At 58.1% G+C, this 13,166-nt stretch overlaps 1 protein-coding gene across 1 annotated transcript; it reads left to right on the top strand.

Annotated features, from left to right (window-relative positions):
• The first annotated feature begins 3,388 nt into the window (after positions 1 to 3,388).
• Positions 3,389 to 5,161, top strand: LRRC3 (leucine rich repeat containing 3). The gene is made up of 2 exons (XM_032392488.1): positions 3,389 to 3,502; positions 4,224 to 5,161. The coding sequence occupies exon 2, from the start codon at positions 4,388 to 4,390 to the stop codon at positions 5,159 to 5,161; it is 774 nt and encodes a 257-aa protein (XP_032248379.1). The 5' UTR covers positions 3,389 to 3,502; positions 4,224 to 4,387.
• The last annotated feature ends 8,005 nt before the right edge of the window (positions 5,162 to 13,166 follow it).

Raw genomic sequence — 13,166 nt, forward strand, 5'->3', positions numbered from 1 at the left:
GTGTGGTGTAAGAAAATGGTCCAGTTTCATTCTTCTGCATGTGGCTGTCCAATTTTCCCGACACCATTTGTTGAAGAGACTGCCTTTTTTCCATTGGCTATTCTTTCTTATTTTGTCTAAGATTAGTTGATCATAGAGTTGAGGGTCCATTTCTGGGTTCTCTATTCTGTTCCTTTGATCTATGTGGAAACAGACAATTCCTTGAGAGAGATGAACTACCAACATTCAGTCAAGGAAAAATATAACTTCAGCAGCTCTATCTCTTTAAATAATGTAATAACATATAAAAATGATGATATATCATAACCAAGTGGGATTTATTCCAAGGACACAAGGTTAATTCAACACTTGAAAATCAGTTAATATAATCTTCCATAAGAACATATTAATTTTAAAAAAGCTTCTCAATGGGTGAAGAAAAGACATTTGACAAAATCCAAAACCCTGATAAAACAAACTCTCAGCAAACTAGAAATAGAAGGTATCAACCTTAAAAATAAAATAACCACTTCTTTTACTAGCAAAATGAGTTTATTCAGGAATAGCAGAGGAATTGCAATTTGGAGTGAGGCAAATCATGGTGAGCCGAGGCAGGTCCAAAGAGACAAAGGGAAGGTCAGCTTTTATTTGGTTTCAGGAGGAAGTTGGGGAGGGTTGTTTTAAACAGTTTATTGGAGAAAACTGGCATTTCCTCATTGGCGGTAAGTGGTGGTTAGTTAGTGTGTTGCTAGGACAGGGAGGGATCTTCCTTCCTTTCTTTAAGAGCAGGAGATTAAATTCCTATGGGAAAAATGTCCTCCTTCATCAAGATAATTCTTATCTTCTTTCTTCCTGCTGGTGATGCAGGCTGCAAGGAGTGGGACATGAGTGACAGTGCTTCTTTGGGGCTTCCTGACTCCATTTTCAAGAGGTTTCCTCTATTTTCACAAAGGAAGCATCCTCTTACTGATAAGAACAGCTACAAAAACATTCTACCACCAACATTATTCTTAAAGGACTGAATGCTCTCCCTCTATGATTGGGATGAACAAGGATATGTGCTCTCAGTCCTCCTATTCAGTATCGAAATAGAGGCTCTAGCCAAAGCAATTAGACACAGACTGAAGTAAAAGGCATCCAGACTGGAAAAAAAAGAATAATCTTTTTATTTACAGATAGCGTGATTGTATATGTAGAAAATCTTCAGGTATCTATAGAAAAAGTTACTAGAACAAATAAGTGATTTTAGCAAAGTTAAGATCAGTATACACAAATCTCTTTTAGGGGTGCCTGGGTGGCTCAGTTGTTAAGCGTCTGCCTTTGGCTCAGGTCATGATCCCAGGGTCCTGGGATCGAGCCCCACATCGAGCTCCCTGCCTGCTTCTCCCTCTCCCACTCCCCCTGCTTGTGTTCTCTCTCTGGCTGTGTCTCTCTGTCAAAATAAATAAAAAATAAAAAATAAAAAAAACTTTAAAAAACCCAAAAATCTCTTTTATTTCTATATATTAGCATTTAACAAGCAGAAATTGAAATAAAGATACCATTAACAATAACATGAAATTATGAGAAATAAGTCTGACAAGAGATAGGCAAGATACCTAAACCAAAAACTACAAAACACAGCTGAAAGAAACAAAAGCAGTTCTAAATAAATGAGAAGATATACCATGTTCATGGACTGAAGTACTCAATATCGTCAAGATATAAATTCTTTCAAACTGATCTATAGATTCAGTGGAATCCCAAACAAAATGCACCAGGCTTTTTTGCTAGAAGTTGACAAGCTGGGTCTAAAATTCATGAGGAAGTGCAAAGGATCTAGGATAACCAAAAAGAACTTTATGAAAACAAAAGTGGAAGATCATACTACCTGATTCAAGAATCATTATAAAGCCACAGCAATGAAGACAGCTTGGAAAATTGGCATAAAAATAGGCAAATAGAGGGGTGCCTGGGTGGCTCAGTTGATTGAGCGCCTGACTCTTGATTTCTGCTGAGGTCATGATCTCAGGGTGGGGAGAGGGAGCCCTTGGTCCAGCTCCGCGCTCAGTGGGGAGTCTGCTTGGGATTCTCTCTCTCCCGCTCTCTCTGCTCCCTTCCCCCCCTCTGCTCCCTCCCCCCACTCTCTAAATAAGTAAATAAAATCTAAACAATCGGCAAATAGACCAATGAAACACAGAGTACAGAAATAGGTTCACACACATATAAAGGATCACTGATTTTCAACAGAGGTACAAAGGCAACTCAGCAGAGAAAGGATCATTATTTCAACAAACAGCCCCGGAAACTGGATAGCCATAGGCAGAAAAAACAAACTTGAATTACATCTCACACCGTATACCAAAACTAACCCAAAATGGATAATAAATGAAAAATATACAAAGCATGGAACATTCATATAATGCATTACTACTCCGCAGTAAAAGGAGTAACTATCGATTATCGCATCGACATGAGTAAACTCGAAATAATTACGCTGACTGAAATGAGCTGGGCCAACAAGGGACACGATCACGACTCCGTTTATATGAGTTACAGGAAATGCAAGCTGAGGTACAATGACCCAGCAGACCGGTACTTGCCTGGTGAGGGGGCCGGAGGGAAAGGGGAGACTCTGGGCTATTTACTTTGTTGATTGTGGTGACGGCTTTACGGCTGCATACAGATGTCAAACACAGCAAATGTAAATATGAGGTTTTGTGTGTCACTACACCACAATAAGGCTGTTTTCAAAACCCTAAAGATGGCTCCAGTCCAGCTTAAATGCTAGACCCCACCCCCACATTACCTACTCAGAACACGGGAGGGTAGGGGCTGGGGCCATGGTCTGGGGCAGGACCCAGCCTGGCGGAGAACACATTAACCAGCTTGGGTGGGCCCTGCTGACCCGCCGGGAAGGCACCGCTCCCAGCCCGGGCGTGAGCCGCACGAGCAGGGGTGGGGTCTGCGGCCCTACGGCCCGCCCCCAGCCACGCCCACAGACCCTGAAATTTCCATCCCTCCCCGCGCCCCACCCTCCGTCTAAGAGTGACGCCCCGCTCCCGTCCCACAGCCCCCACACTCCACCCAAGCCCGGCCGTACCCTCCGCCCCAGGCCGGGCCCCTGGTCCTCAAGCCCCGCTTCGTCCTGGCCACGCCCCATCCGAGACTCCGCCCAAGCCCCACCCCTCCACCCCCTCAGGCCCCGCCCCGTCCTCCTCGCAGCGCCGCCTCAAGCCCCGCCCCGCCCCTCCGCCGCCTCAGGCCCCGCCTCCAGACCCCGTCTGTTCTTGCCTTACAGCTCCGCTTCAAGCCCCGCCCCTCCCACAGGCCCCACCCCATCTCGCCCTTAAGGCTCCGCCCCATGCCCCGCCCCCACCCCAGGCCCCGCCCCGCGGAGCCGAAGGCCGAGCCGCGTGTGTCCCGAGCGGCCGCAGAGGTGGGCGCAGGCCCGGGGTCGCCGCCGCGCCGGGGTGTGGCTCCGGGTCGGGCTCCGAGCAGCCGGGAGCCTCGCGCAGAGCGGCCTCCGAACGCGGCCGCGCAGGTAAAGCCCCCGCCCGCCCGTCCGCCGCCCGGGGTCGCAGGGTCCCGGGATCCCGGGTCTGGGGTCCCAGCCCCGCCCGCCAGGCCCCGCGCGCGGCCCCGCCACTCCACGCCCCAGCGCGGCCGCGCGCCCAGGGCTTGGCTTTTCTCCCTTCTCGCTCTCCTTCTTTCTCCACCACAACTGAAATGCAAGGCGCCGCCCCCGGGGCCGCGTGCTCGTCCCCGCTGGGCTGACAAAGAAGGGCTCTCTCCGAGCTTACAGTTGTGTGAGGGGTGTCAGGATGAGCAAAGTGCTAAGCTCCGACAGCCGCCACCCCGGCCACGGCCGCCACCCCGGCGGCCACCCCGGCGGCCAGGAGCGCGCACCGCTCGGTTGCCAGTCGTTAGCCCATCCCTCTGCCCTGCATTCCTCTTTCTTGGGAAACCCCTGCAGCCCCGTCTTCCTGGTTTCCAGCCTCGGGAGCTCGGAGGGGTGACCCCTCCTCCGGCGGGCCAGCCCCTGCTCCTCTAGGTGTGCCATGGGTGTGTCCAGGGTTCCCGGACCAGCCAGCGGTCAGCGCGACCTGCCCTTGCTTTTCTGGGTGGCTTTGGGAATCTCGGAAAGAAGTTACAGAGACCCCCGCTGGTCAGATGCTTCAGTGTGCCCGTGACATCTCCCGCAGAGTCAGAGTGTTCCCCGGGGTTCCCTGCGGACCGCGATGCTGATTGCCGCTCTCTTTTAGGACTGGAGGAGAACACCGCTTTTCCTTGCACGGAAGGAGGGAGCGTTGACGCCTGTGTCAGATGGTCACTTGCACAGCGGCGGCTGGGGGGGTGAGGAAGATCGCAGGTCTGCAGCACCCGCTGGGAGGAGACCACCGTCCGCCGGTCCCCAGGTGTGGTCAGCATGGGCCCCGTGGGCAAGCAGAGCCCCTCATCCCTGCCGGTCCCCGCGGGGGGTTCCTGCCTCATCCTCCTCTTTTGCCTGCGCTTGGGCGCTTCCTGCCCACAGAGCTGCCAGTGCCCTGAGCACGCCGGGGCCGTGGCCGTCCACTGCAGTGCTAGGGGCCTGCAGGAGATCCCCAAGGACATCCCCGCCAACGCTGTGCTCCTGAAGCTTGATGCCAACAAGCTCACCCACGTCCCTAACGGAGCCTTCCAGCACCTGAACCAGCTGAGGGAGCTGGACTTGTCCCAGAACACCATCGAGACCATCGGCCCCGCTGCCTTCTCGGGCCTGGCCGGGGGCCTGCGGCTGCTGGACCTGTCCCATAACCGCATCCGCAGGATTCCGAAGGATGCCCTGGGCAAGCTCAGCGCCAAGATCCGCCTGTCCCACAACCCCCTGCACTGCGAGTGTGCGCTGCAGGAGGCCCTGTGGGAGCTGAAGCTGGACCCCGAGTCCGTGGACGAGATCGCCTGCCACACGGCCGCGCAGGAGGAGTTCGTGGGGAAGCCGCTGATCCAGGCTCTGGACTCCGGGGTCAGCTTCTGCAGCACCCACCGCAAGACCACCGACGTGGCCATGCTGGTCACCATGTTCGGCTGGTTCGCCATGGTGATCACCTACGTCGTGTACTACGTGCGCCAGAACCAGGAGGATGCCAGGAGGCACCTGGAGTACCTGAAGTCCCTGCCCAGCGCCCCCGTGTCCAAGGACCCCATCAGCCCGGTGCCCTAGTGCCTGCTGGCGGAAGCAGAACACCGCCCACCTGTCCCCCCTCACTTCCATAGCAGGTGGTGGCTGACCCAAGCTTTCGGTGCCCCGAGCACTGGGGCCTCCCAGCCCCCTCTGAGCGGCATTCCGCCCCCACAGACCCCTCCCTTGCGTTGCAAGTACTGCGCCACGCTTCAAGTCCGAAACGTGACCATCGGGCCCATTTGACAGGCCAGGAAGCCAGAGTTCGGAGAAATGGCATTGCCCACAACCACACAGTCAGGCAGTGACCCTGTTGGGACTTAAAACCAGGCCGTCTGTCATAACGTTCCATGTCCCTTGCGCTCTGCCGGCCTCGGCCGCTTGGCGCCTGTACGGTGTGAATGGCATTCCGAGAAGAAAGGCTCTTGTCCACGTGTGTGAGGTCTGCCCCGCAGACGGTGGGGTGTAGACTCATCTGTGGAAGGCAGAACTGATTTACCTTGTCCCCCTGGTAGTATTTCCTGAACCCATCTGACCGCAGAACTCTTTCCAGAGCAAAGTAGTAGAGACCAGGTTTTTCTCGAGAGGTAAGTGAAACAGGTAGTTCAAACTAACCTTTGAACAACTTTGTTCATTCTCAGAGTTTTGGTTAAGAGTAGCACTTGTGCCAAAATTTCAGTCCGGGGAGAGCGGGGGAGAAACCCTAAAACCCCAAAACCAAGAAAACCACGGACAGAAACCCGAGAAAGGTCCAGAGTGGATCATCAAGGGGAGCAGTGTCGTGTGTCCCCGCCGCGAGTCCCACCACTGTCTGTGCCTGGTCTGGGGGAAGGCCCGTCATCCCGGGTCCGTAGCGTGCCTTGCCTCTCCACTCACGAACACCGAAGCCGCTCCTTCTCAAGGACAGGAGGACTGATGTTCGGTGTGTCAAGGCCGGTCAGCGGGATGCTGCCTTTTCTCCAGCAACAGGAACTCTCTGCCTTGCTCCCTCTCTGTCTCCCCGTCTCTGTCTGTCTTCACCTCTGCCACCAGGAATCTCAGAGCGAACTCAGCACTCTCTCAGCTGTGTTACTCTACATTCAGGGTAGACGTTACCTCCACCTACCTAACTGTGAGCCGTCTTTCTAGTTTTATTTTTTGATGTCTTTTTTTAAGAGTGCTTATTTTTAAATTGCTTCAAATATTTGGGGGGGAGCACAAATAGGGATAAATTGCTTATGAACTTAAGGTGTACAGGTTACAAGCCTCATGAAGCAGATGCTTAGAAAGAATTAAGATGGAGGGTGGTTTGTACCGGGGGATTGTCCTATGACCTCCAGTGGGCCTTGAATGCCTGATCCTATCTACGGGTTGACTCAGAGATCCACACTCCACAGCTGACGCCCAAAAGGCCCATCCAAGCAAGGTCCTGGTTTTTTCAGTTATGGTGCATTAAAAAGAAATGACTGACAGCTCCCAAATACCCTCCCACATGCAAGCACCCCACTTCTGTGCCCACCGCCCAGATCAGGGGTGCGGGGATGGGAGGCAGGGCCCGGACACCACCTCCCGTGGCCTGTCGGTCCCAGTGACCCGGGTGGGCACTGCTGCTGGCCTACCAGCAGGGCACAGGCTCCTTGGGTGGTTTAGGTCCCCCTGCCCACCCATGCCAGGGCGCACACAGTGGGGAGAGGGGTCCAACCACACAAGGAGCTCACCACCTGTGGGTTTGCCCGAGGGAGGTGACCTGACAGAGGTGCAGGGTCGTGGGCCAGGGTCCTGTGGCTGCTACTCATGTCCCGGGGGGAGTCTCTCCTTGCTGTGGGGAAGCCTTGCACTGGGGGGCCCTGTCCCGCTGCCAGGGAACTCGCCATTTCCTCTTACGCCAGAATCAGCCCAGATCCTGGGTTCTACTCAAATGCGGCTCTTCAGGGGATGCATGGGGAGTGGGGTGGGGCTGCCCCTTTCCAAGGACCCTGGACACACCAGAAGGGTCCTCTCCCTGTCACCCTGAGCCCAGCGTCGGACTGCCGGGCTCTCCTGGTCTTTCTGGGATCCTCACCCTTCAGGGGGGGTTCCAGAGTGGACACCTCCCTCCAAAGAAGCCCACCAAGTCCCTAAACTTCAGGACCACAAAGCTCCTTCTTGCTCACGGGAGCTCACACCCCTGGTACCGGGAGCCCTCTGCTGTCCCGGGGTACAGCCATCCCCCCCCTCTCCTCTTCTCTCTCCTTGAGAGACCCCTTAGGACGACACCCTGCCTGGGCCCACCCCCTTCCTTGCTGCCGTGTGTGAGCACATATCGCTGGGTGCCCCCGCGGGCCCTACAGCTCACGCAGCCCCCACCCCTGCCCCGATGGGTGGTTGACACATCCTAAATCTGCAGAGGCTGGGCAGGGTCACGCTGGCCTCGTTGAGAGAATCGGAGTTGACAGTGTCAGGTACAGGACAAAGGGGGTGCCCCGTCTGTCGGGGGCAATGGGGTCACAGCCTGTGGGACGTGGGTGGCCCCCGGCTCTCACCGCGATCCGAATAGGGACCTTCAGAACACTTTATACAGACACATGGCCTGGTCTGCAAAGCTCCTTGGCCACAGGAGGGAACACTTCACAGGTCAGGGGTCAGGGCAGGGTGATTTTGGGGCTCCCCATGGGGCAGATGGTTGGAACAGCCACTCAGCTTGGGGTGGTGACGACGCCTCCCTTCCCCTGGGGGTCGGTGGTGGGGCTCTGGCTTCTAGGGAGGCCGCAGGGCTAGGGGGGTGAAGAGGGCCAGTGAGGGGCTCATGGAACCCTTTGGGAGCCAGGTCACCCTGCCCAGCTGCTCTGGTTGAGCTGCTCCCTCGGTCCCCAGCCTCGCCGTGGATGCAGAGCCCCACCCCTGACCCTGACCCTGACCCTAGGAGGGGGCGCCCTACGCCTGTGGCCTCCTGGTACCCCAACCTCCCTCCTCTTTGGGCTTTGGGGTCACTCCCTCGGGTGGCCCAGTGTGGGGATGGGCTGTCCTGACACTCGGGGGCTCTCCCTGGTGAGGAGGAGGCTCCTGGCTCCGCTCCAGAAGCCCTTCCTAGGCCTCTCCCAGGAGCTGCCTGCAGGCTGTGGGAGGCAGGACAGGCACCACCGGGACTGCTGCGGGGCTGGGACTGGGGGCGCTTGCAGCTGCGGATGCACGGAAGAGCTTCCCTCCTGCACGCGGCCCTACAGCCCAGGACCTGGGGACCGCCTCCCACCGCGGGGCCCCCAGTCCCCAGCTTGGCCTGCAGCGGGGTGGATGAGTTTTAAACTGGACGTGAGATTGGGTAGACCCAGTCTGGATGTATGTTTCCTGATGGACAGTAGTCTCGGGCAGGAGATGAGGGGTGTCCGGCGGGTGAAAGCAGGGGCTGCGCAGCAAAGTGCTACAGGGCCCCCCGGAGGAGGCTTGCATTCCCACGGAGGTCTAAGGAATGTGTGCGGGTGGACTCCCTGCTGCAGGGGGCTGGACTGGGGCCAGGCTCAATTGAACGGCTCTGCCCAGGGTCAGCAGAACGCCGGGGCATTGGCAAAGTCAAGGCCGGGGCTCGGGGCCAGTCTCCTAGGAGTTATGAGCAGCTCAGTACAGCCTGGCCCCGGGTGCTGGGGGTCCCTCGGTGGGTGCCGTGCACCGGCCCTGTCCCGGCTGGCTTGCCTTCCTGCACTACGCTCCCCAGGCTCCCTTGCAGCGCGTTCTCCAGAGATGCATGTACATGAGATTTTGATCCTGGACTCAGTTACCTGGGGAGGAGGCAGGGCTGCTTGGGCAGACCGTGGCAGAGATGGAATGTTCTGGAGTTGTGGCAAGTGCAGGAGCCTGGGTTGGTTTCTGGAGCCATCTTTCCCGGAAGCTGGGTCTCAAGTCCGAGCCTACTGTCCTCCCCACTGCCTCTGAACTCTCAATAAACCTCGTTGTGCTTAAATCATCTGGAGTGGATTCTGTTATCACCTGTGACCCACCCGGCAGACCGAGCGCCCCTGCCCTGCCCTCTTCACTGTAGACTTCGTCACGAAGCTGACCTGCCAGACCTGTCGGACCCGTGAGCCCACGGCATGGAAGAGCTGGGTCAGCACAGGGCTGCCGTGGGGGCTGGGACCAGCTCGTACCGGCTCAAACCGGCTCTTGGTGGCCAATAGTTAAATCTGGGGGTGGTGGTGAGCCGGTTGACATCATGATGGCAGCTTGAGGTTGACCACGGGCAGGGTCTTTACACCAGGCAATTGACAGCCAGGCCCCGCTCTCCTGCCCCAGGAGACTGTCAACCAGGTGGCCGTAAATGGGTGTCCCCAACAGCCTGTCCCAGCCCAGGCCCCTGCCTGTCCCCGCCCACCTTTTGCTCCTAGTTGCCCTGGCCAGGTCATGTGTGTCCTGGGGACTACCCCCTGCTTCCCGCGCCCGCCCTGCCCCTTAGCTCCTGGCGGGGGAGGGGCGTCTCTCTGCCACCTGCAGGGACTCCCCCCTGCCTTCACGGTGTCACCCAGCCCTGCCATTCCAAAAAAGAGATCCCCTGGTGCAAGAACCAGCCCCTCTCTCCCCCGGTCAGTGGGGCTCTCTCTGTATGAATGGTGAATTTTTTTTTACGCAGGAACTCATTTTTCTGCAGTTTTAACTTTTCTAGAAGTTTCATGGAAGTGGAATCTTTTGAACACAAAACTATTATCGCGGGGCACTTGGGTGGCTCAGATGGTTGAGCGTCTGCCTTCGGCTCGGGTCATGATCCCAGGGTCCTGGGATCGAGCCCCGCATCGGGCTCCCTGCTCCGCGGGGAGCCTGCTTCTCCCTCTCCCCCTCCCCCTGCTTGTGTTCCCTCTCTCGCTGTGTCTCTCTCTGTCAAATAAATAAAAAATCTTTAAAAAAAAAAAAAAAAAAAACTATTATCGCACCAAAAAATTACAGTGGCTGCCCAGCGCCATTCAGCGGCCACGTTTCCCTGATCGTCTCTAAACCATTTTGGGGATTGTTTGAGTCAGGATCTCCAAAAAGGTCAGACCACACACCTGACTGGCGTGTCCATTACGGCTCTTCTAATGTAGACGCTTTCATCTGTCTGTCTTTGTCTTCCTTGCAGTTCTGTGGTCGCCCTGTGAACCTCCTCCCGTCTGGATTTTGCTCTGTGTCCTGTGGTGGTGTTAAGCTTGTCCTCTGTCCCCGGTTTCCTGGAACCCAGTAGTTCTGTTTGATTTTTCTAGCAAGGCCACATCCTGGGTGGTGGTGTGCCCTTCCGAAGAGGGCGTGATGCTAGCAGCCAGCCATGATCAGTGCTGAGGTCGGCTAACTCCCTGGGGCCAGCGACCCCGGATTCTCGGCTCTGTGGCCCCTCCCCCATCTGTCAGCTGGAGTCTCCCATAAAGAAGAGCAGCCTCCACCACACATTGGTTCTCCAGTGGCCGTGTCACGTGGGAACGGCAGGGTGAATGCCTGGTTCTTTATCCGTTTTCAAAAGAAAGTTGGTTCCTCTGAAAATGACCAGTAATTTTGAAAGCATCATTATGCATGAGTTTAAACACACAGTCTGGGTTACAAACTGCTGGGCTTCCTTTCCTGGATGAAGCTTGAATCGTCCGTCCGGCAGGTGGGAGCCTCCCCACGTGGGCTGAGTCTGGTGGCCTGCCCCCCGGGTGGGACGGCGTGTTCTTGCCCCTGCACCTCCCCTGCCCCGCCCTGGGCTCAGCCGTTGCTCTGGTTCCTTTCCGTAGGGTGACATTGCAAGACCTCTGTCCCCAGTGGGCCCTCGCTCCCAGGCCTATCCATAGACGGAGCTGTTTGAAAGATAAGACAGCCGTGGGTTCATATGGATGCTTCCAGCTCAACCCTGGGCTGCAAGATTGCCCTCACTGCCTGACCCCTGTGCCCTGCCCCACCCGCCGGGCACTCAGCGAGCCAGCTCTGCTTTCACCCTTCTCCCCTCCTCGTGCCAATCACAGAGACGTCCGTGTCCTCATCCCAGGAGCCTGTGAAGATGGAAGATGGGGCCACGAGCCAAGGGAAGCAGGAAGGAAGGCAGGTGCCTTTGGAAGCTGGAGAGGCACGGGAGCAGATCCTCTCCTGGAGCCTCCAGAAGGAACCAGTCCTGCCCACACCTTGATTTTAGCCCCGTGGGTCCCATTTCGGACTTCAGACCTCCAGAACTCTAAATTAATAACCTGCATTGTCTAGGCTACGAGGTGCGTGGCACTTTGTTACATCAGCTTCAGTGGATGGACACAGTCCCCACTTTGAGAGTGGCCGGTGTGGCCAGAGCAGATGGCTGCCGTGCCCCGTGGCCGCCCCACTCACCATCACTGTGTCTGAGTTCTCGGGGCCAGTGTGCCCTTCAGGCCGTGGCCAGGTGACCTCGGGAGCTCACTTCACCCGTTGGCCTCACTCCCTTTCCAGAGGAAGGGCCACCAGGGAGCGGGCAGGAGCCACAGTGTGGGGGGTGCAGCGGGGTGGTACCCACAGACCACACACGATCTCACGCGTGTACCCCATACAAGTACGACGCATGCACACGATGCAAACAGGTTCACGTGCAGTCCTACATGCACACGTGCACACACTCACGCTCACTACACACAGCAGGCAAACCCCCTCACACGCATGGTTGCACACACACATGCTCACACAGGGCCATACGCTACTCACTCTCATGCCCGCCCCCCTGGCAGGCGTGCCCCCCCCACGCATTGTTCTCCCCCAGAGCCCCCTCAGCCTCACCCACGCCGGCTGGAGAGAGGGAGAGCCTTGCCACCCGTCTAACCTGGGGCCTCTGGGCAGATAGCTGGGGGCTCGGTGAGCCGGGCTGGGTGTGGGGTGGGGGGCAGGGGGCCGGGTGGGCACGCTAGCGGAAGCAGGCGCTTGACCCCGCTTTGCGGGCAGGGCCGGAGGGCCGGAGCTCAGGACCAGAGTCAGGAGGGTGCCCAGCCCTGCGGAAGTGGGCGGGAGGTCTGCAGCAGCCCTCAGGCCCCCGGTGGGCCCAGCGCGGGGCTGCCCACCCTGCAGGGGTAGCACCCAGCGCCAGCCAGCCTGCTCACGAGCAAGCCTCGCAAGTTCTCCCAGTGGCCGGGCGTGGTCGGGAATATTTCCATTTTCAGTTGAGAAACCAAGACTCCGAGGTCTGGAGGGGACAAATGCCCAACTCAAGAGCCAGGCTGGGCAGGAATCTGGGCCTCCTGACGCCAGGGCCTGGAAGTTCTCAGTCGGGAAGGGCGGGCCCGAGTGCTGTCAAAACAGAGGCAGGCCTTGGTTTCGCCCTGGGTCAAAGCACGGGGAGTGCGGGGAGGGGCAGCGGCGCGTCCACGGGCCCAGCGAGGCCAGGAGCGTGGGGTCTGCTTGCGTCACCCTGGCCCGGAGGAGCGGGTGCAGGGCTGGCTGCCAGGCCGGCCACCGGGTGCTGCCCATGACGTTGGCTGTCAGAGCAGCTAGGCTCCTAGTCTGTGCAGACGGGGTGGGGAGACAGCACCCCAGAGCCCTAGGCCCACTGGGCCGAGCTCTCCTGTGGGTCCAATGCTCCTGGACAGGGTGGGCAGCCGAAGGGAGGGCCACAGACACCGCCGAGGGAGAGACCGGCGTGGAGGCGGCTTGGCCACCAGGGGACGTCAGCGGGGGGGGACACGGGGGCACTCAGGCTACACGACCATCCAGGGTCCCCTGAGCTGGCGGGCGCCCAGCTGGGCTATGACCCGGCTGCCGGGCAGCAGTGGACGGCAGACAGACACGGCACCGTCCCCGAGCCTCAGCAGCCAGGCCGAGATGGCCAGCGGAGGAAGAAGAGCACGGGTCCGGAAAGATGGGGGCACTGTGCACCCGCCCAGCTCGTGAGTGGTTGTGGCCGCGTGGCTCCAGGCCGGGGCGTCGCCCCTGGAAAGTCTCTTCCGGAGACAAGCCCACCCGGCTCCCAGCCAGCCCCAGGGCTGAGGGGCATGCTCAGGGAGTCCTGCTTCCCTCCCCCACTCCCCCTGCCCCCCGCCCCCTCCCCTCCTCACCCTCCCCCGCTTCCTCACCCTGCCCCCTTCCCCTCCTCACCCCCGCCTCACCCTGCCCCCCACCCTCCCTTCCTCACCCTGCCCCCTCCCCT

Source organism: Phoca vitulina, unplaced genomic scaffold (genome assembly GCF_004348235.1).
Source record: "Phoca vitulina isolate PV1807 unplaced genomic scaffold, GSC_HSeal_1.0 scaffold68, whole genome shotgun sequence".
Taxonomy (NCBI): domain Eukaryota; kingdom Metazoa; phylum Chordata; class Mammalia; order Carnivora; family Phocidae; genus Phoca; species Phoca vitulina.

Coding starts and splice junctions, on each gene's coding strand:
- LRRC3 (XM_032392488.1), top strand. CDS start 4,388: ATGGGCCCCGTGGGCAAGCAGAGCCCCTCATCCCTGCCGGTCCCCGCG.